Source organism: Tursiops truncatus, chromosome 3, assembly GCF_011762595.2.
Source record: "Tursiops truncatus isolate mTurTru1 chromosome 3, mTurTru1.mat.Y, whole genome shotgun sequence".
NCBI lineage: Eukaryota > Metazoa > Chordata > Mammalia > Artiodactyla > Delphinidae > Tursiops > Tursiops truncatus.
Genome location: NC_047036.1, coordinates 129,259,639 through 129,286,604, shown reverse-complemented (window position 1 = coordinate 129,286,604; position 26,966 = coordinate 129,259,639). Strand labels below are relative to the sequence as shown.

The window sequence follows — 26,966 nt, the reverse complement described above, 5'->3', positions numbered from 1 at the left end:
TTTCTTCCCAAGCCACTACTTCCTCAGAAAACACGTACATCTCTCTTCCCTGACGTCTAACTTGCCTCCCAAAGTGGACTGCTGTGCACCTCTAACAGAATCACTGAGCAGACTTGTGGAACTTGCACATTTCTGGACCCTACCTGGACCTGCAGAATCAGGAATCTCAGGAATCAGAGTCTAGAAAGGGGCATTTTCAACCAGCTTCCGTAGAAGATTTTAATGCATACTAAAATTGGGATATTGTTCTTTTATGGCAATAGATACAACGCCACCAAGACGTCACTTGCGTATTTGTTTCCCAGTGACATTCTGGGTCAGGGTGATTCCCTAAAAGTGGAAAACCCTTCTCAACGGCCTTGAAGATACAATCATGTCACATGGTCCCAGTATGGAGGTGGGCAGCTAGGAGACCCTCAACCCCTGGAAGTGAGACCACTCCCCGTAAAACCTTGTGACGTTTCTTCCTAAGTCATGGCCTTGACCTCCCTCTTCTTTTTTAGCCAGACGCCAATACAGACGAGTGGTTCTTAGGAGATATTTTCCAGCCTAGGGTTGTGTGAAGGGAGAAAAATCTATTCAGTAGGAATACGATTGAAACTAAACTGTTGATGAGCAATCTTGAGCTTATGTCCGATTAAAAAATAAAATAGATATAGACAAGATACAGTGCAGTAGGAGGAAGGTAGAGGTAATTGGCAGCCTCTATCGTTCTTGCGTGTGAGCCAGGAATTCTGTACCCCTCCCAGAGATGCCTTCCTCAATCATCTGGGTGCCCCAGAGGTGAAGTTGAGGTGGGGACACATCTGCCCATTTTCTGTCCTTGCCTGAATCACTTTGTACCTGGGTAGTCCTGAAGCAGGAACACAGAAGTCCCAGAAAGCTCCCATAACAGAGTTCTTTCCCAAACTGCCAAGTCTTAAAGTAAAGGCTATGACTGATGACAGACATAGAGCCGCTTCTTCCATCTGTCCCCATCTCATTATGATCTGTAACCACGTTCATTATCGCCTACCAAAATGACCACAATGGCTTTTTAAATGACCTCCCTGCCTGTGAGCCTCCTCTCTGGTTCTCGTCGCAAACCACTGCCAGCATCATCTTCGGGAGTCTGTCTGATCGTGGTCCCTCCATCAGTGGCCTTCCATGACCTCTACTGACATCAGATAAAAAATAGAGCGACTTTTGAAATCCCTTGCACTGTGACCACAGCCAGTCGCTCTTGCTTATTAATGCATTCTCTAGTTAAAGTGGATTCTTGTTCCTGAAAACAGGCTCTATGATTTCCCACCGCTGTGTTTGTTGTTATTCTGTCCCCTCCATCTGGAGTTCCCTGTCCTTACTTCTCATCTATCACAGTTTCTTCAGGGCCTAACTTGGATGTCACCTTGGCCTCGAAACTTTTGGAAATCCTCCCATTCAGATGTGGACTGTGCTCTTGAGTGTTCCCGGATCTGTTAGGGCACTGAGCAGAATAACGGGTATCTGTGTAATATGGCTCATGAGCTGTGCTTGACTGTGCATCGTTGAGGGGCTGGGATCGCTTCCCTCTCACCACTGCCCCCTGAAGTGCAGCGCACAGTCCTTTGTGTGGAGAAGATACATATTTGGAAAGGAATCTGTGAAGCTGCACGCAAAGCCCAGGGAGTGGGTCTTAGACCCGCACCCACTAAGCTGTAGGAGAAGGCTGCACTGTGCTCCTCCTGTCACCTTGGCTCACACGTCTGGCATGGATAAGACACGTGACAGAACACAAACACGTCATGATCACAGGGACCAGAGAAGACGCCGCGGAACCACAGTCACAGTTAAAGACCAGACTTTGACCAATGTCCCGATTAGGGTATAACTCTTAGCAAATCCATTAAACTCCCGATAGATGGTTTGTGAAGGAGAGTCATTAGTTGAGATTTTAACTCAGGCCCACCTGTTGTGGATTCCTTCTTGAATGGGTAAAACAGGGGTCATGCTCCCTTAGTTAGGAAATTTGAATACATCGTTTCTAACTGAAGGGAGTCTTTATCATAATAAAGACAAGAGACTTCAGTTCAGACCAGCAGATACATTGAGTTGGCACCAGAAGGGCCAATAGATCACAATTAGTGGATTTACCTATTCCCTTTCCCTAGTGACCGGCATTGGCTGCGTAGGTCTTTATCCACAACCTCAGGGCTTCGGAAACAAAATCCAGCCCCTCACCCAATCCCAAGCATGCAGTGACGGCCAACAAACAGCATCTGTTTCAAAGAAACACCACCTGTCCAAATGGAAAATCAAGCACGGAACCACCTTGCTTCCTGAGTATTTGTTTCCAGAGCAGAAGAGACAAACGCCATTCTGTCACTGCCACAGCCTTTTAATGCTCTGTAGGGACAAGCCTGGCCTCTGCCAAGTAGACTTGGCAAGTTTTAGAGGAACATTTGGGCCTTAGATATCAGCTCTCTGACCTTCTGGGGCAGAGCTGGGTGATCTGCCTTGGAGGAACCTGGACCTTTTTCCAGGCAGGCTGGAAGGGAGCGAATGCCCCACAGGTGTGGTCAGGTCTGGCTTTATGGAGAGTGGTGCAGGGGACCGCCAGGGAGGTCCTTTCTGGCTGTGGGCACTGGCCCTAAGTCTGGAGCACATCTGCCTTGTGAGGGCAACCAAAGCCCCACCTTTCACAGGGCAGAAGAGAAGTTTGCAAGGTCTGTAGTGTAAAACACTCCTAAAGAGTCTGCAACTTTGTGAATGACTAGATGGTCTTTGAAAAGGTATTTTCTACAATTCTAAATAATCTGAAGACAACATTGATTTCCTCTGCCATATCCTCTTTAAGCACATTTAAGCCCCTTTTCAATGGGGAACAGAGGTATCATGTCCTACCCCTTCACTCTTCTCCTCATTTTCCACCTCTGTCATGCAGAATGGTTTGCTGGGATCAGATCAGTGAATCTAAGATTGTTGCATCAGGCACATGTGTCTGTGGCATGTGGCTTGCCATGACTCTTTGGTGTTTGACCATGACTTGGGGAGTCAGCATCATTTGGGGCATGTGAGACAGAGACCTGAAGGAAGCCGGGCTGGACTGTGGGCGTGCATGTGTGGTTACTCATATTTTCTGTAACCGTTTTGCAATGATATGTTTCATGGGACCGCTACACTGCTGGTTGCTAGAATGACTCCTTTTATTGCTGAGATGAGAAGTAGGTGAAGAGGGACGTTCCCAGGCCAGAAACCCAAGGCACTCTTAGCATGAGCGTTGCTCTTCTGTTTTCGAGTCAGGGAGCCCCATGGCTCTCATAAAGGTTGCCAATGGAGAGAAAGGAGCACTGGGAGAGAGCTGGGGCCATGTGGGCTCCATTTAGGTATTCTTTTTTTTTTTTTTTTTTTTGCGGTACATGGGCCTCTCACTGTTGTGGCCTCTCCCGTTGCGGAGCACAGGCTCCACACGCGCAGGCTCAGCGGCCATGGCTCATGGGCCCAGCCGCTCCGCAGCATGTGGGATCTTCCCGGACCGGGGCACGAACCCGTGTCCCCCGCATCGGCAGGTGGACTCCCAACCACTGCGCCACCAGGGAAGCCCCATTTAGGTATTCTTGACTTGCACATCAACCATCTGTGATCTTATCTGGAAGATGTTCCTTTTCATGTCTCTTTCCCTTTCTCTTTCTTTCTCAAAATCAATAAATGACTTGTTATGTCTCACAGAGATGTAAGCAATAGAATTAGGTATTTATTTATTATAGAGTTGAACTATTTTCAATATTTACACCGGAAAGAATCTTCGGGCATGCAAAACCCATAAAGGCAGTGTTACTGCTCAAAGAAGTGGTGCATTAAAGAAGAAGGGCATTAAAGTGAGCATTCACTGTCACTATCTTTTGCCTTCAGAGTGGTGAGTGGATGCCCTGGGCTCCAAAAGTCTGCATTTTTAATTTTTGAGTTGACGGTGATTGTTTGCCCAGTATAATAGGTGCTGGCAACCTGGCATAAGTTCGGTGTCCTGCCTTTAACAGTGTTGTCAGTCATAATGCCCAGCCCAGAGAGTAAGTACATCCACGGGCTCTGGAGTCAGACTGACTGGGCTTGAAATCTGGCTCCTTTATTAGCTGTGTCCACCTGGTCAAGTAACTTAATTCTGTGCCACCGTTTCCTCATCTGTAAAATGGGGATAATGGTACTTCATAGGGAAATTAAGAGGATAGGAAACACTGCACATAGCACAGCGTGTGGCATGTGGTAGGCAGTCACTCAATGGTAGCTTTTATCGTAGTGGGAAGTAATTTGAGTCCCAGATGACCGGAGATTTACGTTCACATTACTGAGTTTGTCACCATGTTCCAGGCACCCATGGATAGGGTAGGGTGGTGGAAGTAATGTATTGAGTGGGCAAATCGTGTCACCTTCTGTAGCCTTTTTTTTTTTTTCAACTTTGCATCTAAATATTTAGATCAAATGATGTCCCTGACCCATAAAGCCTTCATTAATTGTAATACTGCAGCATCGTTGGTGTTCCTGGACCTATAAGAACTCATTCTCTACTTTGGGCCTTTCTAGGGTGATGTTCTATAAGACCTAAAAGTTTCTTTCCTTGCCAACCACTATCCTCTGAATCCCCTTTGAACTTTGCCTAAACTTGTACAAAGAGATTTTTAAGTTCTTGCAGACAGAAATGCATGATTAATAAATACTGGGCTATTTGGTTTCCCTTTATTAGGTCACATACAATTATTTTTACACTCCTACAGATATCGTTATTTCCTGATATTTGGACAGTTGCTTACAATTCTTCAATGTATTTTCATTGCTCTTCAAATACGGACAAAAATCCTGTACAAAATCTGTCTGCATTTCATTATTCTCCAATCGTAGCTTAACTTTTTCTCCTCTTTATTACCCGTGCTCCAGGAGTACTTAGCTTCTTTTAGTTAGAGTCTCTGCACGTTCTGTTCCCTCTGCCTGGACTGTTCTTCTCTTCCTCTCCCCTCACTATACTTAGTTAGCTCCTGTTAATCTGTCATATTTCAGCTTGGAAAAAAAGCATCCTTGGAAAAGTCTTCTCAGCCACATCCTACCTATCCTGCACACCAGTTGGACCTTGTTATCTCTGGGTGTATTTGAGATCTTCTCTGTGTCTTTATTGTTCTGCAGTTTCAGTTGAATCAGCTGCTGATTTTCATCTGTTTATCCTGCTTGGGACTCATAATTTTTGAATCTGAGTATTTATGTTATCCATAAATTTTGGAAAATTCCCTTCATATATTACCTCTACTTCATCGTCTCTTGTCTCCATATGGAACTTAAAGAAGACGCACCTGGCATTTTTTTCTGTCTCATGTCTCTTAGCCTCTTTGGTATATTTTCTATCTTTTTATCTCTCTGTGTGATATTCTAGGGACTCGTCTCCTATTTTTTTCTAGTGCACTAATTTTCTCTTCAACTCTGATTTGCTGTTTAACTCTTTTAAAATTGAGATTTTATATTAATGACTACATTTTTTTTCACTTCTGTAAGTCCTAATTGATACTTTTCCAAATACATCTTATCTTTTATGATAGTGTCTTTTTCTTTTAAAAGTATTTTTGATTACTTTTATGTTTTTACTTGTACTTCTTATTCTTGCTCATGTATGTTGTCACATAATTTATAACTTTGCCTTGCTTAGGGCAGACCCAGAATAATTAGTTTATGCTTTTTACTGTGGTTTTGGTTTCCTTTTCCCTTTTTGACCTAGAGATTTCTTAACTTGCATTTAAAAGTGTATTTGTTATATCTTTCTCCAGCATATCTAGGTGTTTAATAGTGGGGGTTTTATTCTGCCAAATTGCTGGAAGTAGGTGTCCTCTAGGTCCCCTTTTATAGAGTATCATAATTGTCATGAACCATTAAACAATAATCATCTGTTCAATGCCTTTCTTCCCTGCAAGAATGTAGTTCCATGGGACCCGGACTATGTATGTCTTACCCCCAAACTGTAGCTGCAGCTCCTAGCCTAGTGCCTAGAAGGTTGTAGGGATCAATATTATTGGAATAAATGAATGAAGTGGAGGCAGAGGTGGCTCTGGATGTCATGTCAAAATGGGTTAGGAACCTCTCTCCATCTTTTTACAACCTTTTAAAACAGTCTCACCTTTCCTTGAATGCTACCCTTCCCTAAAGTGATTTAATCACTCTGTAATTGACACAGTGTCTTACAGGTGACGTTACACTATTGCTTTCATTTACCTTCTATATAGATGATCCCATTTGAACTTAAAACCACTTTGGACCTAGGAAAGGATGCGATGGTTATCCTCTCTTTATAGATGAGGATACTGAAGGTCGGGAGATGATATGTCTCACCTTTTGTAAGACAGTCAGTAGTAAATCCCAGAGTTAAATCTAGGTGTTTTGACTTTAATTTTGCAGGACTCTGCCTTAGCTGTTTGGAATGTATACCAGAGCTTCTTTATGTGAAAATAAAGTCCACTTTACTTCTTTACTTAAATACCTGTTTCTTGCTAAAGACATCAGCATCTAGGAAAGAATGGGTGCGACCACTCGCTTGGTGCTGTTTTGATTTCCACAGCTGGAATCTCAGGACTCAAATGACTTGATTTTTCATTTGGACCATGTACTTGCTTCTTTGGAGACAAACATTACAAACCACCTGCTGTCAAAGAATCCAGGTTGCTGGAGAGCCCTGTTCGTGGCCTAGTAGGATGTGGAGGTGTCAGGTAAAGGCTGGTGTGTTACAGATCACACAACAGAAACACAAGGTTCATCAGTGTTTACCACTTGGAGGGGTAAGGTGAGGCGTGGGAAGGGGACACATGGGCAGCAACAGTCAGAGCAAGCTGAGGCCACCGGGTCAATTTCCAACCTCAGGGCTGAAGGTCTTGGGTGGCTGGTATCTCCCAGGCCCACAGGTGTCTAAGAAGAGACCTCTTGACAGCTCCCACTGTGGCCCTGGAGCCGTGTGGCAGGCACAGCAGCTTCCTTTCTGAGGTAGGGAGGGGAGAGGGAGTACCAAGGAAGCAGATCTTGGCTACTTACCTTAGGGCGGACCCCTTGGGCGTCGCAATGCCATAGCCTTTGGAATCCAAGTTACCTCCCACTTTCATGGTGTCACAGGGTTTCCGCTGCTCAATATACTCATTCATGGTGGACTCTAGAAGGTAGGCGTATTTGCCTTTGGATTTCCTTACTCGGATCATCCCCTCCTCCGTGGTCCGCACAAACACAGATGGTTCTGCTGACTTCATGTACGTCCACATCTTCTCAAACACGGCGATTTTAGACCTCTGGCAGGGGACAGGAACGAAGCTGGAATTAAGCGCTGGCTGTGCGTGGTGGCATGGAGGTCGGCCCACACACAATAATGAAGAGCCAGGTGTGGCTTGATCACACATTCATGAGCGAGATTAGCTCAGGAAGAAACAAATTATCGGTGATTGCAAAATAAGAGGCTCTAATTAGTACCAGTAGGCTTCAAAGTACAAATATCTTGCAAATACAGAATGAATAGGAGAACTCAGAATCTTTTAATTACTGCTGATAGTTATAGCCCTCTTAAATATGGGAGAGTTAAGAAACTGGGGCTCTGTCTGACTTTTCAAGACATCAGAGGACCTATCTGTTGTTCAATAAGGTCATATTCAGAGAGCCCTGAAGAAGTGGAGAGCTGACGATATAGGTGGAGTCTGATTTCATCGTTAAAGGACAACACTAAAGAATTTCTAATAGATCATAGGTGCCAAGTTCCAGTCATCCCGTATTGCAAGACTGGCCCTCAGAATGCAAATTGTTGTCTGATAAAGTTAATAACTTGGGACTTAATACTGTCTTCTGCTTACATTTCAAAAGCCTCTACCTCCAGCCAAGCTGCTTTCCTCATTTCCTCCTGAACTCATTTTGGGCCTTCCTTCCTTTGTGACTTTGCCTCATTTGTTCACTCCCCTGGATATGTTGGTTCTCTCCAGCCACATCCTACTCAGCATCTCACAGATCAGAACAAATCCTGTGTATTCTGAGACTATCTCGGTTCCAAGGACAGTAGTTCTCAAACTCTGGTGGGCACCAGAATCATGTATAGAGACTGTAAATATGCAGACCCCCTGGCTCTAAACCTAGAGATTCTGATTCAGCAGGTGTTGGATGGAGCCTAGAATAAACCTTTTTCAGAAGTTCCCTAGGTGATTCATCTGTATGGTGTGTGTGGCCCTCACTTTAGAAGGAATATTGTGAGGATTGATGTTCCTCTAGGACACATTGTCCAGGCACTCACTGCATGTCCAAGCTAGACTTTTAGGATTGAGAGCCATTCACACTTGGGCTTAGGTCTCAAGTTTGTGAACACTACCTGAGGGTAGGGGACGTCTTCCCTTCTGTGGGTCCTGCACAGAGTCTAACCTTGCATCTATCTAGTAGGTTCTTAGTTAGGGCCCATGGTCTAGGACCACAAATCCACCCTCTCACAGGTGATGCTCTTCCTAAAAAGCATCCTTTCCCCAACAGGTAGATGTATTTTAGGGCTACTGGTATCTGGCTTTTGAAAATGCTTTGTAAATGGACAAGTGTTAAACTCACGTAAGGGACTATTTTTTTAAAGACAGTTACTACTAGAGTTAGGCCACCTATGTAATCTAGTGGTTGATATATAGATTACAGATTTCTTTAGTATAAAATTATCATTATACATGCAATATGTCATTATTCTTTGCACACAATATCAGGTTTATTTTCTTGATATCAACAAGCGTTGGCAAAATATTGATATGCAGTTAGCTTGTTGCTTGAGCCAATAAAGATATTTGGACCCAGAAAAACTCTAGGTCTCAAGGAAAAATGAATGGAGATCGTTACTGAGAATGTCAGGGAAGCGTTCGGTAGAGTGAATTGTAAGATAGTCTATAATTAGATAAATGAGATGATTTGTTTCACTAGATGGTTTACAATCTGGGAAGGACACTGGCCTGGGGGTGAGGAACCCTGGGTGATAGTCTTGGTTCTATTGCTAACTTTCCTCATTTGTTCTATAAGGAGTTTGGACATGGTAACCTTTACGTTCCTTGCTAGCTTGAAATATTTGGTTCTTTACGTGAATATTTATCATTCAAGCAACAGTGTCCAGGTGAGGAGAAAAAAAAAAAGGAGAAAAGGGAGGGAGGATTATCAAAGTTAGGGAAAGAAATATCCGAGACCAATCGTAGCATCTACAACGTATTGAATATTCTCTCACAGGAAACAGGGAAATAGATAAATTCAGCTGTGACCAGATTTGCGGATCATCTTCCAGGCACAAAACCAGCAAGACACGCAGCAGGGCAGTTGCAAGATGCAATGTGACCTGGCAGGATGCTCACAGCGGGGGAACACTGGGCTGCTGACAGGCAGAGCTGCAGAGCGCTCTGGGCCACAGTATGCAGAAAATTAATATGTCCCCTCAGCCTCACTCCAGTGCCCCCAATGCCAAGGCTGCACTCACAGTCGCTCAGAGTAGAACTATCAGGAAAATGTCATCTCCAGGAATGCGAAGGCAATGCGAGTGGCAGGGAGGATTGGAAACAGGCTTGGGGTATTTGTTCCTGGATCTCCCTCCTCATCCGCAGCTCCCACAGCCCTTCACACATCTTAATTAAACTGTCGGTGGAGGATTAAGTGACTCTGGGTTGGGGCTGCCGAGAAGCTCTGGGCTGCCACGGGGATGAAAAGCCAGACTGTTCAGAAGTAGAATTCTTGTTGCCCTATTCCCTCCTTCTGCCTTATGGGGGTGGTAGGTGACCTTGTCTCCCCACCCACCAAGGTCCTGGTGGGATAATTCTCAAGGTGAGCGTCACAGAGATGGAAGGGCTCACAGGACACATCGGGTCAGCATCACTCTTTTTTTTTTTTTTTTTTTTTTTTTTTAAAGGTGAAGAAACCGAGGCCCACAGTGTGGCAATGAACTGTCCAAGTCACGTAGCTTGTTAGTGGCAGAGCCAGGAGGAGTAAAACCTCATCTCCTGACTGCACCCCTAGTACCTTTACACTACGACCAGCTGTCTCTCTCGTTTTATGCTTTATGTTCCACTGGCTGCAGGACTCTGGGCAAGTAACATAACCTTTCTGAGCCTCAGTATTTCTCTCCTGACAATGGCGATAATATGGACTCACTACACAGTGTCGCCATGGAGATTATATGAGGATAGAACACTTTAAAGTGGTAAAGGGCATACCCCAATGCCTGGCATGTAGTAGGTGTTCCGTAAGTGGTGCAATTACTACTAATACTTATGACTTTTCTTCTGGTTGGACTTTAGGGTAGAAATGCCCAATACATGTTTGGCTTGGTACCAGTTTCCCTTCCTATATACATGGCAGACATTGATAGCAATTAAAGAATTCTTTCATACTGAGCCCGATGTGACCTCAGAATCCCTGTTAACATAGAACTCCAGGCAAGCACTCTTGACCAATCAGAGTGAACTGTTGATACAACCTATTTGCCTAGTGTAATGAAGTAAGCCTGGCTAGGGCACAGAGCTTGTCGAATATGCACTGCCTTGGTTCTAAATGCCTAGCACAGTGCTCTGGACAAGAGCTAGTAATATGTGTATTTCCATAGTTATTAACAGAACGTGGAAGTCTTAAGTCTTAGCTGTGCCTCTGAATTAGCTAGGACATGCACATTTTCTTCTTTGGACCTCACTTTCCCCAACTACAAGAGTGGAGGGTTAGACTGGATTTGTCTATGGGCCTATCTAGTAACTTGAGCGATCTTTAAAAAAAAATTATTAATGACACCATCCATTAGGACAGTGTGGTTCAGTGCAAGAATATTTGGGTCGGAATGAGGAAATTCAGATTTTGTACCCCTCCCGGACACTTGCATCATGAATTCCCTGCATCTCAAATTCTTGCCTGCAGCGTGGACACACAACCCCTGTTCTGCCTTAGGTCACGGGTGAAACATAAAGGAGACCATGGATGGGAAGGGGCTTCGGGGGCTGTAACATGCGAATGTACCGGGGTGGAGATCATGGGTATATAATGAGTGGACAGATTGGGTGGTTCCCCGACTGCATCAGCAGGGCCTGGGGCATAGAACTGGCTTTATGGACAGATATCGGGCATCTCCTTCATACTCTGGTTGCAGGCTAAAGATGTCAGAGAATTGTAACAAGATTACAAGTGCTTTTTCTACTAACTGGTTGGGTTAGCCTAAGCAAGTCATGTTTCTTTCTAAAATGACGACTCTGACCAAGTGACCCGTAGTTACCTTCTTGCTCCAATATGTTGAAAATGAATGATTTTAGTCTTGGAACCTCCATCAGCCATGGTTAGGACTTTGGTCCCTCTTCTGCCTGTCATACAGAACGCAGAGCCCACGATCAAGAGGCTGTGCACAGCACCCTGTGGGTTCACTCAGAGTCTGGGGTTTGCTCCATGAAGTTGCAGTGAGAACCCAGTGGGTCTGCATAGGATCCCCACCCTCTTGCCCGAGGCGATGCAGAGGCTAGCTCTGTATTCTCCTCCTCCTCCTTATTGGCTGTGTGACCTTGGGCAATTACTTTTACCTCTCTGAGCTTCCTTTGTAAAATGGGGATAACAAATCCCCAACTTGCCTCTGATGAGATGAAATAAGTCATGAAATGTGTGCTTCTTAGCACAGGGCCCAGTTCATAGTATGTGCTGAGGAAGTGGTAGCAATTGTTTATTATTTTTATTTGATTAATATATGGTAACTCCCTGTGCTAAACATTTCCAAAGTCCAGGGAACTACAGGTTTTCTTGCTTTGGAGCATTTGTTCAAGTTGCTCCTTTTGCCTAGAATGTAATTAGCGTACCCTGATCTAACTTGGTTTCATGATGTCTAGAGATGTTTACAGGTCTATCCTTTGTGGCCACAATCCCTCCCTACCCCTCCTTCAGGATGGCTTTCAATTGCCTACACCCTCCGAAGCCCTAATGGGAAATGGAGCCCCCATTCATTGTTCTTTGTTTCCTTGTATTTTAGATGTCCACCTCTTTTCATCTCATAATGACTCTTGTAGGTCGACATTATTTTCCTCATTTTGCCTCTAGCCACAAGACATCTCCACCACCTCCACTCCCACTTCACATTTTCTGTATCTCCTGGCACTATTTAATAGACGGCCTATTCCAGTCATTATTTCCCATATAACATCTCCTTATTCATCAAAGTCTCCAAGGAGGGGACACAAAGGGCATCAGGTTGGGACCTTGTTCCTCGCTGTTCCTAATCAATTACTAATAAGGCTGAAGGCGCTTACAGGAGCAGGAAGGGAATTATATGTCATATCCTTTGCAGCCCTCAGAGAACTTGGCACAGACCGGTATACATAAAGGGTCTAATTCAATGCAAGAGCTTTGAAGTTTCCACGAATGCAGAAATGAAGATTTCTCAGGGATCCGTAGAAAGCTGAGAAATGTCTGTTTCCCTGACTTACGCTCAGTTAAGCAGTTGCCTATAATCTCATGCTAATGAGAAGGATATTTTACTGACAGTAGTGGTTGCCTTTTGTGGAAGTGCCCTGGGACAAGGGATGTCCCTACCCTGAAGAACTCCTTCGTGGATCCCGCTTCTAGGGTCCCGTAAGCGATTTCTGTCTGCTTCGCTAGGTCCTCGGCACTCTCAATGGGAGATACCATCCTCTCCACGGTCAGGAAGGCGGCCAGGTTGGCTGTGTAGGAGGAGATGATGATCAAGGTGAAGAACCACCAGACGCCGCCAACGATGCGGCCGGACAGGGACCTGCAGCCCAAAGGGAAGAGGTGTCAGAAGCACAGAATCAATCACAGAAGACTGTGGGGAGGGGCCGAGGGCCAGCCCCAGCCCATCAGCAGAGCTGTCAAGCCCTCTTGCACCCTTCTCTTCTGTCAGCAGGGTGTGAGAATCCAAACGTCAGAGTCTCCTGTGCATTTTCCTTCCTTACTGTGGATAAGGATCTGTGGGGTTGCCATCCTTCATGGGTGAGACTGCCCTGCAGGTACATCTTCACGCTCACTCTCACACATACATACACATCGAGACACGAGACACATGCCAGCAAAGACACAGATATGTCAACATTTGCCCGCAAAAATCACAAACATGTATAAACATCCTGTTACAAGCAGTTGCATATATGCCAAATGTATGTGCACACATATATAGACGCAATGCATTTACACAGATGTCGCACACATTTGATTATGTCCAGAAATGTATGTGCATACATATATGAACGCAATGCATTTACACAGATGTCGCACACATTTGATTATGTCCAGAAATGTTTCCAGACTGCCTTCTCGCCACTGCCCTCCCGGCTGGCAAAGGCCGCCAAAATGATGGATTAGAAGGAAGGGAAGGGAGAACATTTTGCAAATAAAGACAACACTAGCACTCCGTCCAGCCACCTTGGGGAATGTCACTGTTGAGTGCAGGCACGGTTCTCCTCCTTATCAAAGAGAAAGAGAATTTGGCTGAAGTAAAAGACAAAGGATAGTCTGATCTGGATCAAAATGGCAAGTATGACAATCAAATGTGAGTCAAGAAACTTATCCTTGATTTTTGGGTCCTGTTCTCTCTTACGCCCAAAACTGTGAAGAGAAACGTGACCAGCCAAGAGTTCCACTGTGATTGTTTGGATTTGGCTAGGAGACTTCAAGTCCGGGGCTTCCCAAAGATGTTACCAATGATGTAGATACTATATGGGGTGATTTTATGTGGTGGCTAGACATGGCATCGAGCCATACTCAATCAGATAGTGATAAAGTTATTTGCATTCCATTACTCCTTCCATGCTGCTCGGTTTATTAAGGAAGTGTCATCCTGGAGCTGCTGTGCCCTTAAGCCCTTTATAACATGTGCTCCGACAGCCTCAAGCTCAGAGGTGACAACGCTTAACTAGAACCTCATGCTTAACATCGAGAGCAATCACCAGTCCAAACCGTGAGCTCTATGGATAAGGAAACTCAAGAGTCCCAGATCCTACTGACTTGGGAGCAACACCCAGGCCTGCTGGCTTGCTTGATTGTTGAGACTTTGTCAGCCCTCTGTGTGTTATTCCCATGTTCCTGTCTGTTCTACTTTGTTTTGGTTTCTGAGAGACTCCTTTTCACTTCAGGCAGACAGTGCTCACCCCAAGAAATCCAACGAATACTTGTTATCGCTTGCTATATAGAAAACACTGTTCCTAGATGCTTCACAGGAAGGGGGAAATAAGAGACTTGTTCAAAGGGATGAGAGCAGGAGAGTGCAACAAAACGATGTCCTTTGAAGAACAGCTTCAGGAAGAGGGGAGACTCTACAGGAAGAAAAGGCTTGGAGAGAGATGTTCACTGAAGGTCTGATGTGAGGCTTGTGCCTTGTGACCTGAGTGAGGCGCATCTGGCAGAAGTTGCAGGAAACGGATGCTATCTAAATAGGAGGAAGATACTTTTGATGGGCAGGGTAGTACAACAGTGGCTCTCCTGGGGATGAGAGTGAGTGTCCCTATTTCTGAAGATGTTCAAGTGATAAACTATTTATAGCGATGTTGTACTTGGTGCCTGCCCTTGGTCCTCCAGGGTACTAAGCGCTGGGGACACAATAATAAGCCAGACAGAGGAAAGGCCAAGCATCACGTGGGACCAGAGACCAACTGCTTCCTCTTAACACTCCTCCCATCTCCGAGACTGTGTGATTGGAAATCGTACATAAGTAGATCAGGATGCATGGCTTCCATTGGTAAGTCAAGCAAGATGTGGTACATAGAGGCAAAATCATTTTCCCAGTGCCCCAGGACTAATACACAGTTATACTCAAGATCACACCAGTCTTCTGATAACTAGTCCAGTGCTCTGTTCACCTTAAGAGACAGCAGATACAAGTGTCCAGGCCCGTGTGAGGATGCTGCTGCTTTTCCAAATCTGGATGATCACAGTGGCATCTGACCTGGACTTCTTGCCTCCATTCAATCCCCCTACCCCCCATCCTCCCACTCCTCTGCCGAATCAGTTCTCGACAAGGGAGCCTGCATGATCTTTTGGAAAACGTTGATTACATCTTGTTTCTTTGTTGCTTAAAACCCATCAAGGCCCTCCTCTTACCCTTGGAATAAGATTCAACTCCTTGGCCCGCTCTCCAGTGCTGTCCCACAACGTGGATTCTGTAACTCTGGTCCCTCTGGAATTTGTCTGACCCTTTATACTCAGAAGGCTCTCACCCTTACCACATGCTGCTCTTTCCCGTGATCAGTCCATCAGCCCTGTTCATCCTTCAGCCCTCATCCTAGTCATCACTCTTTCAGCATCCAAGCACATGACTCTCAGAGCCCCGTGCAGCTCACATTGCAGCTGGCGTCTGACATCTGTTTGTGTGATTGACTGTCAGGTGTACCCCTAGACCACACGCACTGTGAGACGTGCCGTGTTGGCTCTCTAGCACCCAGCGCAGAGTTAGCCTCAGGAACAAGCGAATGCACAGATGCCACCTCTTTTAGAACCTGATGGTTACATTCACATTAGATTCTAGAGCCCAGGAATCATTTTCAGGGCCAGGAGAATTCTAACCTGCTGTGGTTCAGGATGTCTGGAGTCATGGTTTCAAACTGTGTGTTCAGGATGGCAACCCAGCTGAAGTATCCCAACTTGGGGATCCTCTGTTGAAGCTCAAAGGCCTCCCAAGAAAGGTCCAAGCTTACGGGTCCTTTTTCCTGTTCTTTAGTATTTATTTGCTGGATGTTGAGAGGAGCTTACCCTGCATGGTATTCCCTACATCCCTGCCTACTTAATGAAGATAGCATAGAAAAATTCTTCTGCTTCACAGCCAGCAGAATAACTGTCATTGTGGAAGAACTGGAGGGCTGGGGAATAGGCTCTTCAAAATGGGACATGATTCCAATGCTTCATTTGTATTCAATTTGTAGTATGGAACTTGAGTGTGAGTGAACCCCCTCCTTCAGTTCAGACCTGGCACAGGCAAAGCTGGGCCTCTACCTAAGAACTCTGTATTTTCCCAGCTCCGTCCCAGAGGCAGCCCTTCACTTACAGCCCCACAACCTTGGCAAACTGCCTGTCTAGCTGGGCCTCAGTCTTCCACTTCTGTTTAATAGGTGAGACTAACCCTACTTCATGGTGAGAAACCAAAACTTTCAGACCTAGAAAAACTCTTAGTCCATTCTTTTCCTTTAATGGAGACAAGCTATCGAAACTAAAATGGTAGAGGGGAAAGTACTTTGAAAAGTGCTGTTGAAACAGAAGACATTATTTTTATGATGATGATGATTCCCCCAGGGGGTCACAGGGCAAAGCATCACTTTTCTTAGTAGGGATGGCACAGCTGTAATCTGAACCCCTTAAAGGTCTGCCTAGTCACCTGAATTTTATTGGTCTCATAACTTGGCATAGCTCTTCCCCAAACTCCCTAGGTGATCAAGGAAACCCTTATGTTCCTCCAGAATTGGCCACAATTCATGTGGCTTGTTGGACCTTTATCATACTTGAACTTGATTCATAGCTCTGTGAAGTGGATGGGAGAGGGATGAATGCCCCATGTGGCAGATGAAAGAACTGCAGGTAAGAGATGTAAAGGGACTTGCCCATGGTCACACAAGTGAGGCACTGGCAGAGCTGGGACTAGGACCCAGGACTTCATATTTCCTGTCCAGCACTCCAGCCACTGCAGAGCATTCCCTCTTAAACCAACTTCTGATTCGTCCATAGATGGACATGGACTTCCTCACCCCATGACGGTTCATGAGGTTGGATCACAGCCAACACTCACCTTTCTTTTTTTTTGTCTTTGGAACTATTTTGATTGATTGATCAATTGATTTTTATTGAGGTATAGTTGATTTACAATGTATTAATTTCTTCTGCACAGCAAAGTGATTCAGTTATACATATATATACATTCTTTTTTTAAAAAAATCTTTATTTATTTTTGGCTGTGTTGGGTCTTCGTTTCTGTGTGAGGGCTTTCTCTAGTTGCGGCAAGCGGGGGCCACTCTTCATCACGGTGCGCGGGCCTCTCACTATCGCGGCCTCTTTTGTTGCGGAGCACAGGCTCGAGACCTGCAGGCTCAGTAGTTGTGGCTCATGGGCCTAGTTACTTCGCGGCATGTGGGATCTTCCCAGACCAGGGCTCGAACCCATGTCCCCTGCATTGGCAGGCAGATTCTCAACCACTGTGCCACCAGGGAAGCCCCCATTCTTTTTTTATATTCTTTTCCATTATGGTTTATCACAGGATACTGAGTGTATTTCACTGTGCTGTACAGTAGGACCTTGTTGTTTATCCGTTCTATATATAAAAGCTTATGTCTGCTAATCCCAACCTCCCACTCCATCCCTCCCCCAACCCCCTCCCCCTCCCCCTTGGCAACCACAACTCCATTCTCTATGTCTGTGAGTCTTTTTCTATTTCATAGATAGGTTCATTTGTGTCATTGTTTAGATTCTGCATATAAGTGATATCATATGGTATTTGTCTTTCTCTTCCTGACTTACTTCACTTAGTATGATCATCTCTAGTTGCATCCATGTTGCTGCAAATGGCATTATTTCCTTCCTTTTTATGGCTGAGTAATATTCCATTGTATATATGTGCCACGTCTTCTTTATCCATTCATCTGTTGATGGACATTTAGGTTGCTTCCATGCCTTGGCTATTGTGAATCATGCTGCTCTGAACATAGAGGTGCACGTATCTTTTTGGATTCGAGTTTTGTCTGGATATATGCCCAGGAATACTCACCTTTTGTAATGCTCCCTGGAACCTTTGGGATCCACACAAAGCCGTCTAGCCACCACCATCTCCACAGAATTAGAAACCTGTTTGCATTTGTTTTTCATTGCTGAATAACAAATCACCACAAGTTTAGTGACTTCTAACAGCACTCATTCATTACCTCCTAGTTCTGTAGGTCAGAAGTCTCGGTGAGGGTGTCCAGATTCTCTGCTCAGGGTCTCACCAGGCTGAAATACAGGTGTTGTTTGGGGCTGTGGTTCTCATGTGGAGCTCAGGGTCTTCTTTCAGGCTCACTGGTTGTTTGTAGAATTCATCTCCTTGTGGTTGTGGGAACGAGGTCTTCTTTTCTTTGTGGGCTGTCAGCCAGGTGCTGGCTTCAGCTCCCAGAAGCCGCCTGCGTTCTTTACCATGGGCCCCCGCCACCTTCAAGCAAGACAGACTGTGGCAAATCCCTCTCATTCTTTGAATTTCTCTGACTTCCACTAGCTGGAGAAAATGCTCCGCTTTTAAAGGGCTCATCAGATTGGGTGATGTCCACCTGGATAATCTGAAAGTCAGCTGGCTTGGGACTTTAACTACATCTGTAAAATCTCTTTACAGGAGTACCCAGGTTAGTGTTTGGATTACCAAGAGACAGGAATCTTTAGAATTGCATACACCATACTGATTATGCATTCATTTTACAAGCATTGCTTGTATGGCAGGCACTGTTGGTCACGGGGGAGATAAAAGTGAATACACCACAGCCTTTCCCTTCCAAGGAGAAAGTGGGAAGGCGGTGGGCAAACATGGGCTTTGGTGGTCAGACACCTGATTCTCTGTAAAGTGCTGTGTATGGAGCGTAACGATCACTCAGTAAAGCCATTATCACCATGTTATATCCATATCATAAAGTCATTATAGTATTATGTTAATTATGTGACAAGTAAGAAAGCAGCACTAAGGGAACACAGAAGGGCTTGCTAGTTACTCTGTTGGCAGAGGGGTGGGGAAAAGTTACCGGAGGAGGAGAAAGTTGTGCTAGGTTTTGAAGTATGAGTAGGAGACTGCCAAGCAGAACAGGTGCAGGGGTGGGAGGAAGCAAGATGGATAGAAATAAAAAGGAGAAGGTGAGTGGGATATCACCTCCTCTGTAAACTTCCCCACCTTTGCCAGCAGAGCACCAAGCAGCCCCTTCTGTATTCCTGTTACACCACGATCATCCTGCTCTTAGGATTCCAACCACGTTGTTGTGATGATTTAAGGTGCACTGTGATTATCTATGGTATTTATTAACATTGATGGTGATGGGTTGAACTAAAACAGAGCCCACAGAAATTGGGAGAAGCAGGATGACTAAAGAGGTGAAGACATCAAAGTGATAGGATTTGGCGATCCACGGGGGCAGAGGCAGTGAGAGAGGGAAATGCTCAAATGCCAGTCCACATCCACCGGTGAATGCATCCAGACGTGGCCTCCGGAGCCAGATGCTGGCCGCTAGATGCTGCTCTCTTCTGGCAAAGGCTGTTTTTTTTCCTTTGGTTAACGAGACACTAAGCATATCATTAAATGCATAACTTGATGCCAGGAGAAGATAGTAAAGATCTGATTGGACCATCTTTTGGGTTCTGATAGTTAGCATTACCTGTCCTGGTTGTGGATTCGGATTCACCGCAGACCTTTAAATGTATACTTCTAATCTCACAGCTTGGATTTGTCTTTCTAGACGAGGGGCCAGCATTTTTTTCTGTAAAAGGCCGGGTAGTAAATATTTCAGGCTTTGCGGGCCTTATAGTCTCTGCTGTTGTAGTGTGAAAGCAGCCACAGACAGGATATACACACGTGCACGTGGCCGTGTACCAAACAACTTGCATCACAAAAGCAGGCAGCAGGCTGGATGTAGCCGGTGGCCTATAATTTAGTGACTCCTTCCCTCAATCCTGCTCTGAGTCTGAGAGACCTTGGATGGAAGTGAATACACGACTTAGACATTTTTTATCACCCATCCAGTTATTAGTACCTGCCCACAAGCACCCAGATAAAGTACTGGAATGATTCATTTGCCAGTTACTTCTGTGCTTTCCTCAAGCAGAAGGGAGAAGGCATTGGTTAAGAGATTGGGCTCAGGGGCCACACACGACAGGATAGAGTCTCCTGCCTCATTACTCACTGGTTGTATGATATTGGGCAAGTCATTGAAACTCTTGGTGCTTGTTTCTTTACAAAATGGAGTGTTAGTACTCATCTTAAAGGTATTTTTCATAATTAAAAAGAAAAAAAAAATACCAGTGAAGCATGTAGCTCTGTGCCTGGCAGAGAGAGCACTTCTGCCAGGATGGAGATGTGCAGACAGCGTTTGGCGCAGTGCCCTGGCTGGAGGTAGGGGAGCAGGTGCTAGGGCCGGGGGCCTTCTGAAAAGTAGATACACGGGGCCGGTGTAAGGAGTGGAAAGTTATTAAACAGGAATCAGTTTCTGATCTCACCAATCTCCTCTCCACGACATCCCTGGCAAGGGGTTGGATATGGACATTTCTTCTTTATTTCAAAAGCATGTCCTGTCATCCCCAAGAGGAAGGAGACAGAAGGGACACCTCCTGTGTGCCTTCATTCAGCTGAGCTCGAGAGGTCACTGAGCTCAACCTATTTCCCTTGGTCATCTGCTTCAAATGGCTATTTTTAAAAAGTAATGGAAACAGAGGCATGAAGGCAGAGGCTCAGATAGTCCGTCTCTAAATTACGGGGAGAAAAAAAGGTCCATCTTGACTAGTTACTCAGCTGAGCCATGTTCAGAGAGAGAGGCTCACTTGGTATCGGGCATCACGGTTCTCAGACTGGGGTAAATAGCTCCGGCCAGATGCAACGGCTGCACTGATGAGGCCACTTCATCCGAGATGCTGTGTCTGGGTGGCAAAGCATTCCATTTTGACCAGCTGCAAATCGCTCAGCGCTTCCCTGGCAGAGTAGGAGTGAGTCATGTTAATTGCCCAGCTGCCGGTCACTGTGTTCCAGCCCCGCAGGAGGGGGCGGGCCCTGGACTCCTGTGCTGAGTCTCAGGGTGGGGAACTTGGGGGTTGGACAACAAGCTCCAAGGAAAGCCCAGCACTCTGTAAGCTAGTGTATACTGTTGTAGAATTTGCAGAGCTATGTTTCAAAGAGGGAAGGTTTTACGTTCCTATTATTTTCCATTTAGGTAAGCTATGGGAGTGTAGCGTGGGCACAGTTTGCAAAAGAATGAAGATCAATTCGTTCATTTTTAAAAATCTACTAATTCTTTGGTCCACTCTCTAAGCTTCAGTCTCCATATCTGAAGATGGAGATACTGAATTCCATGTCATGAACTGTGAGAATTTGATGAGCAGGCCATGTTTTGCATCTAGTTCAGATACAGCAGGACTCAAGATGTCACCTGTAGTGATGCTGCCGCTGCTATGATGACGATGATGGTGGTGGTGGTGGTAGAGATGGTGATGATTTCTTCTGGAAACACTCCACTTCACTTCTAGGCGCCATACTCTCCTCAGTGTCCGCCTACTTTGCAGGTTGGTCCTGCTTAGTGTCCTTTGCTGGTTCTTCCTTTCCGCTTAAGTCTTAAGTTATTGTTGTGTGCAGAACTCAGGCCTTAGCCCTCTTCCCGTCCCTGTCTACCATCTTTCCATAGATGATCTCTTCCAAGCCCATGCCCTTTATATACACAGACGCTAAGAACGCGTAAATTTCAATCTCCAGTCCTTCTCCTGAACAGGAATGATTAGTCTTCTCCATCTTCCTCATCTCAGGAAATGGCACCACTGTCCCCACTGCTGTTCAAACCAGAGGCCAGGTCGACAGTGCTGACTTATCTCTTTCCCTCACCTTCACCTCCAGTCCATCAAATCCAATCATCCCCCATAGTCAGTGGTAACGTTCTAGATACTAGATATTAGCATCGCGTTTCCTTGCTTCTTCTCTTGACCTTGTACAACCCACGTCCACACAATAGGCAGAGGGACCGTTTAAAACTGTAAGTAGGATCACGTTGTTCCTCACCCCACTTAAAGTCTGTCACACTTAGAAAATAAAATCCAGACGCCTTGCCGAGGTCAGCCTGATCTGGCTCACCTTTAACCTCATCTGGTACCACCTTTACTGCCATGGCTCTGCTGCAGCCTCACTGGCTTTGTTGCAGTTCCAAGAACACACCGAAGTCTTTCCCACCTTAGGACATTTGCAGTTGTTCCCTCTGCCTGGAACTTACTTCCCTGAAATTGTCCCAAACCTCCCTCCAGGTACCCTTCAGGTTTCTGCTCAGACATCATCTCCTCAGGTACACCTCTTCAATTATTGTCTCTGTTCTCCATCTCTCTCATCTTACCTTGTTTTTTTCATAACATTTATCAAAATCTCATGTGATCTTTAGATAATCATACACTTATTGATTTGGTTTCTGCTCAGACATCATCTCCTCAGGTACACCTCTTCAATTATTGTCTCTGTTCTCCATCTCTCTCATCTTACCTTGTTTTTTTCATAACATTTATCAAAATCTCATGTGATCTTTAGATAATCATACACTTATTGATTTGGTTATTCATTATTACCTGTCTCCTTCCACTAAAATGGAAGTTCAGAGAGGGAAGGGGTCTTTGTCATCCACTGCTATATCCCTGGCACCTAGCAGAGTGCCTGGCACATAGTAGGTGCTCATTGAACATAGGCTGACTAAATGAATGATTACACAATGTTTATTGAGTACTGACCACCTACCAAGCCTGATGAGAAATACTTAAAAAGTTTCTTCTTAAGAAAATCAGTTTAATGGAATGAATGTGACCCACACAGAAGCAACTGTGATACCTGGACTGGGTGAACAGCACGGGAAATCACTGATTAAGTGCTACGAAAGTGCACAGGTGGGGAAAGCCATGCCCAACTGGGAAAAATCTGGAAAGGTGGGCTGAAAGAGGAGCCATATGCCTGGGATGTGCAGGGTGGGCAGGCTTTGAGCACTCTGAAATAGAAAGAAAGGTATTTCCTGGAGCAGGGACAGCTTGTGCTAGGGTGTGGAGATGGGACCAGAACATGCCCAAAGCACATTAACTGCTCAGCAGCCCCTGTTCCCTGAGTGCCAGCTTGGAACTGGATACTGCATAAAAAACTTGACATTCATTCTTCTAATCCCCATCGCTTTCTTCAGGCCACGTAGGCATATCCCACCCCCCTTCCGATAAATGAGGAATCTGAGGGTCAGAGAGATGAAATAATTAAGCTCACAAAGCAAGTGATGGAGCTTGTATGTGAACCCAGGTCCATCGAATTCCAGTGGTGTGATTTCATTGTGCTGAAAGGGGGTCCAGCCTGAACCAGGACCAACTCTCTCAAGGTTGACCTTGTCAGGTCCCAAGCACCACTTACCCACAGTTCCTAGACACAAAGGAGTGGTGGCACAACACTTGTATTAAAAATGGGACTTCCTCCACATGCATATTTTGGGGTAAGTTCTTAGAAGAAACCACTCTTTTTATAGCTAGCTGCCTGCTGGCCAGCCCATAATGCTCAAACATATGTTTTCCCTGTATCCAGAGCCCTCCCGAGAGCTCCTACTCTTTGCTGATCCACCAGCTGTTTTCAGAAGTGAGATGGGTTCTAGGGGCCTGGGGCCCTGCCTCAGTGGGCCAGGTGAGGGCCTGAATGGTCATCTGTGGCCTAACCTATCTGGCACTTGAAGTCCTTAGAGCGGGCAGCAGATTTAATTGTGGGATGCTGTGGGCTTTTTAAAAATAGACCCCGACCCATTAGCAAATGGGAGAGAAAATCACAGCGCGTGCTTCTCCTTTAGTTAACGTTTGGTTTGCTCCAGCACATGGCGCGTATTACAAGGAGTTATTTTACTTAAAATAACCAGTTGAAAATCCTCATTTGTCAGGTATTTTTTCACCCTACCCAGTTCCCTGCAGACTCAGACCCTCCCACCCACGTATCCCCAACCAAGCTGGCAGGGCAGCCCTGGAGACAGGGAACAGCCTCCCTTCCTTCCCTCACCCCAAACCTTCCCAATCATTTCATCAAAGGAACACTCAGTTCTGAGACATTGAAGACAATTATGAAGTAGGAGTTCAGAAGCTGTACTGACCTCCTGTTCCACCCCTTCTGTTCATTAATGGTGATTTGAGGCAAGTTATCTCATATTCCTGAGCCTCAGTTTCACCTATCTGTGAAACGGGGATAATAACAGGACCAACCTAAAAGCATTGTTGTGAGGATGAGCTGTAATATGCTTCACTGGCCACTTGGACCAGAGGAGATACCTGGTACAAACAGCTACTACGATTCTGAAATGAAAGATGCTGTGGCAAGAGGTTTTCAATTGCTGTTTCAGTTGTGAAAACCCAGGTTATAAAACAGGCTATACTGTATGGCCACATTTGAAAACTCAACTTTGGCGGAGATGAGTGGAAGTACTACAAGAGTCAGCTAGGTGGCTGGATTATGGGCTGTCTTTTTTTCCTACCTTCTTCCTTCTCTTTTCTGATTTTCTAAATGAATACCTATAATAGTTACAACACATAGAAAACCTAGAATATAGTAGTTAAAATTATGGACTATGGGATCATCCAACCTGGGCTCCAATCCCAACTTCTTCTCTTACTGTGTGACCTTGGGACAGTGCCTTAGTCCCTCTGAGTTTCAGCTCACTCATCTGTAAAACGGAGATAATAGCAATACCTCCTCCTGTCGGCCATTGAATACTGTTGTTAATCTTTCCTCACTAATTTGGTGGGCGGCAGGGGGTCAGGAGGAGGGACGGAAGGGACTGATGTAGATAGGGAGGTGAGGGACAGTCTCTCTGGGCAGGTGACATTTAAGCGGAGAGCTGAGGGTTGAGAATGATCCAGATTGTGTGAAGAACCTGATGGAGCAGCGTTCTAGACAGAGGAGATGGAAAGAGCAAAGGTTTGAAGGCAGGAAAGGCTTCGTGTGTTCAAGGTAATTGGAAGCCATAGGATGAGTCTGGAGAGCGAGGAAAGGACTAGATCAAGCAGAGCTTCTGAAGCCAGGGCATGGACTCTGTATTTAACGATTAAAAGTCCAGCTACTAGTGTCACCTCCTCCAAGAGGCCTTCCAGACTGCTGCTTCCTCCCCTCACTTCTCATTTCTTTGCACTCTTCTGTTTTCCCCTTCACAGTACCACTCCTTCTTCTGCTCTTTTGCACTGTTAGCACTGCATTATATTATTAAATCATTATTAAATTATATAATATTAAATCATTATGGGTTTTTAGACTTCTTCATAATTCTCTAGAACCCAACATAGCCTCAACATTTGTTGAGTGAACTTGAAACTCCTATGTAGGCATTTGGAATGCCTTCCTCTGAGCTACCTATAGAAGAAGATATTTCTTAAGCTAATTAATAGCAGAATCATGATTGTGTGAGGAATCATTTATTCTATGACGTCACAAACTGATGTCAAAACTTTAGGAGCACCCATTTTTGAGAAACTGATATCCTGGATATATCCATAACTCTTACATAGTCATAAAATCATGTTTCCTCAGAATCTTCGCTCTGCAAAGTGGTGGTCATAGAGCAAATTGTTGCCTAAAGTTATAATAATAAAACCGTGTTTCTTTAAAAATATTGTAAAAGACCGATCACAAATTTAGACCAAACTGTAAGGTAATACATGGGTATTGTTTTAAACTCATAAGTTTGTGGTAATTTGTTACACAGCAATAGAAAACTGAAGTATGACTGGAAATCACTATGCAGTGATTTAAACCATCCATTTAAACCAGGTTCCTTTAAACCATCTGTCTCTTGTCTGCCGTTTGAGGATGGCTACAATAAATTCCTACCCCAACATCTGTTCTAGCCTAGTCCTCTGCTTTTCCCCTTTATGTTCTCTGATTGAAGTCAGTGGTTAAGAGTAAAGGCTCTAGCGTGAGCCTGGTTGGGAGCAAAAGCCATTCTGCCGAGAACTAGGTGGTGACCTTGAACAAGTTTCCGAACCACACGGAGCCTCAGTTCCTCCCCTACAAAATGGGATGTGGTTGGCAGAAAATCAGCCCCCCAAACACACTGTGCCCCAATCCCTAGATCCTGTGAATGTGTCCCATCCTATGGTGAAAAAGACTTTTCCGATAGAATTAAGGTTAGGGACCTTAAAGCAGGGTGATTATCCAGGTGGACTCAGTGTAATCACATTGGTCCTTCAAAGAGGAAGAGAGTTCCTCAGAGATGAGATGAGGCAGAGAATAGCTAGGAGAGGTTTAAAGTGTGTAAGAGGCTTCATCCTCCATTTTTGGCTTTGAAGATAGGGAAGGAGGACCATGAACCAAGGAATGAGGAAGCTGGGAAGAGCCCTGAGCTGAAAGCCAGCAAGGACCGCAGTCCTACAACCAGAGGAATTTAAAATTGCCAACAACCTCATGGAACAAGGAAATGGATTTTGCCTTAGAGCCCTCTGAGAGGAACAGAGCCCAGCTGCCACCTTTATTTTAGCGCGGTGAGACTTGTACTGGACTTTTGACCTACAGAACTGTAAGATGACAAATGTGTGTTATTTTAAGCTGCTAAGTTTTGTTACAGCAGCAATAGAAAATGAATACAGGGATGCTGTGAAGAATAAATACATGTATATCATGTAGGACAGATACGGGCATGTAGGAAGTGCCTAATCCGTGCTATTTTTTCTCACTGTTATTTTTATAAGTCATTCACTGCTTGGCCACACTCATCTTCCCTGTCCAGTCTGAGTGCTTTCATTTGTGCATACCTCTTATCTTCTTCTTACTTCTCTACGTATGACCCCAGATATATTTTCCAACTTCGAAATCCATCTCAGATGACATTTTCTCCAAGATTTTCCCAACCCCTTCAGTCAGGTGCAGTCTCTTCCGATGCAGCACCTTTTCTTTTGTCCCTTTGCTAGCTATTATGTTTGTTTAAACCCTAGGTTGTATGAAGGGTTTTCTCTCGTTATTAAATTCTGTACGCTATGGTGTGTTATGCTGTGATCACAAAAGATCCCCAAATCTTTTCTTTGAACAACAGGTGTATTTCTCTTTTGTGAAATTTTATTTTATTATGGCAAGAATTTTATTTTATCATGGCAAGAATAAAATTTTTATTTTATTATTTTATTATCTCAATATGAAATCTACCCTCCTAACAAATTTGTAAATATACAATACAGTAACCCATAGGTGCAATGTTGTGAAACGGGTCTCTAGAACCTACTTGTCTTGCTTAACTGAAACTTTATGCCCATTGACTAGCAACTCCCCATTCCCCCCTCCCCCACCCACTCCCTGACAACTACTATAGCAC

At 44.9% G+C, this 26,966-nt stretch overlaps 1 protein-coding gene across 3 annotated transcripts in view; it reads right to left on the bottom strand.

Moving 5' to 3' along the window:
• The window catches only part of GRIA1 (glutamate ionotropic receptor AMPA type subunit 1), a 304,982-nt gene that overhangs the window by 33,731 nt on the left and 244,285 nt on the right, over positions 1–26,966 (bottom strand). For all 3 annotated transcript variants that reach the window (XR_012330926.1, XM_019924773.3, XM_019924772.3), the window contains exons 12-13: positions 12,517–12,715; positions 7,015–7,262 (exon numbers count right to left, since the gene is read on the bottom strand). Coding sequence is in view for 2 of the 3 variants with exons in the window: in XM_019924773.3 (XP_019780332.1) it covers positions 7,015–7,262; positions 12,517–12,715 (447 nt within the window). In the remaining variant the exon portion in view is untranslated. The remainder of the gene's footprint in view (positions 1–7,014; positions 7,263–12,516; positions 12,716–26,966) is intronic.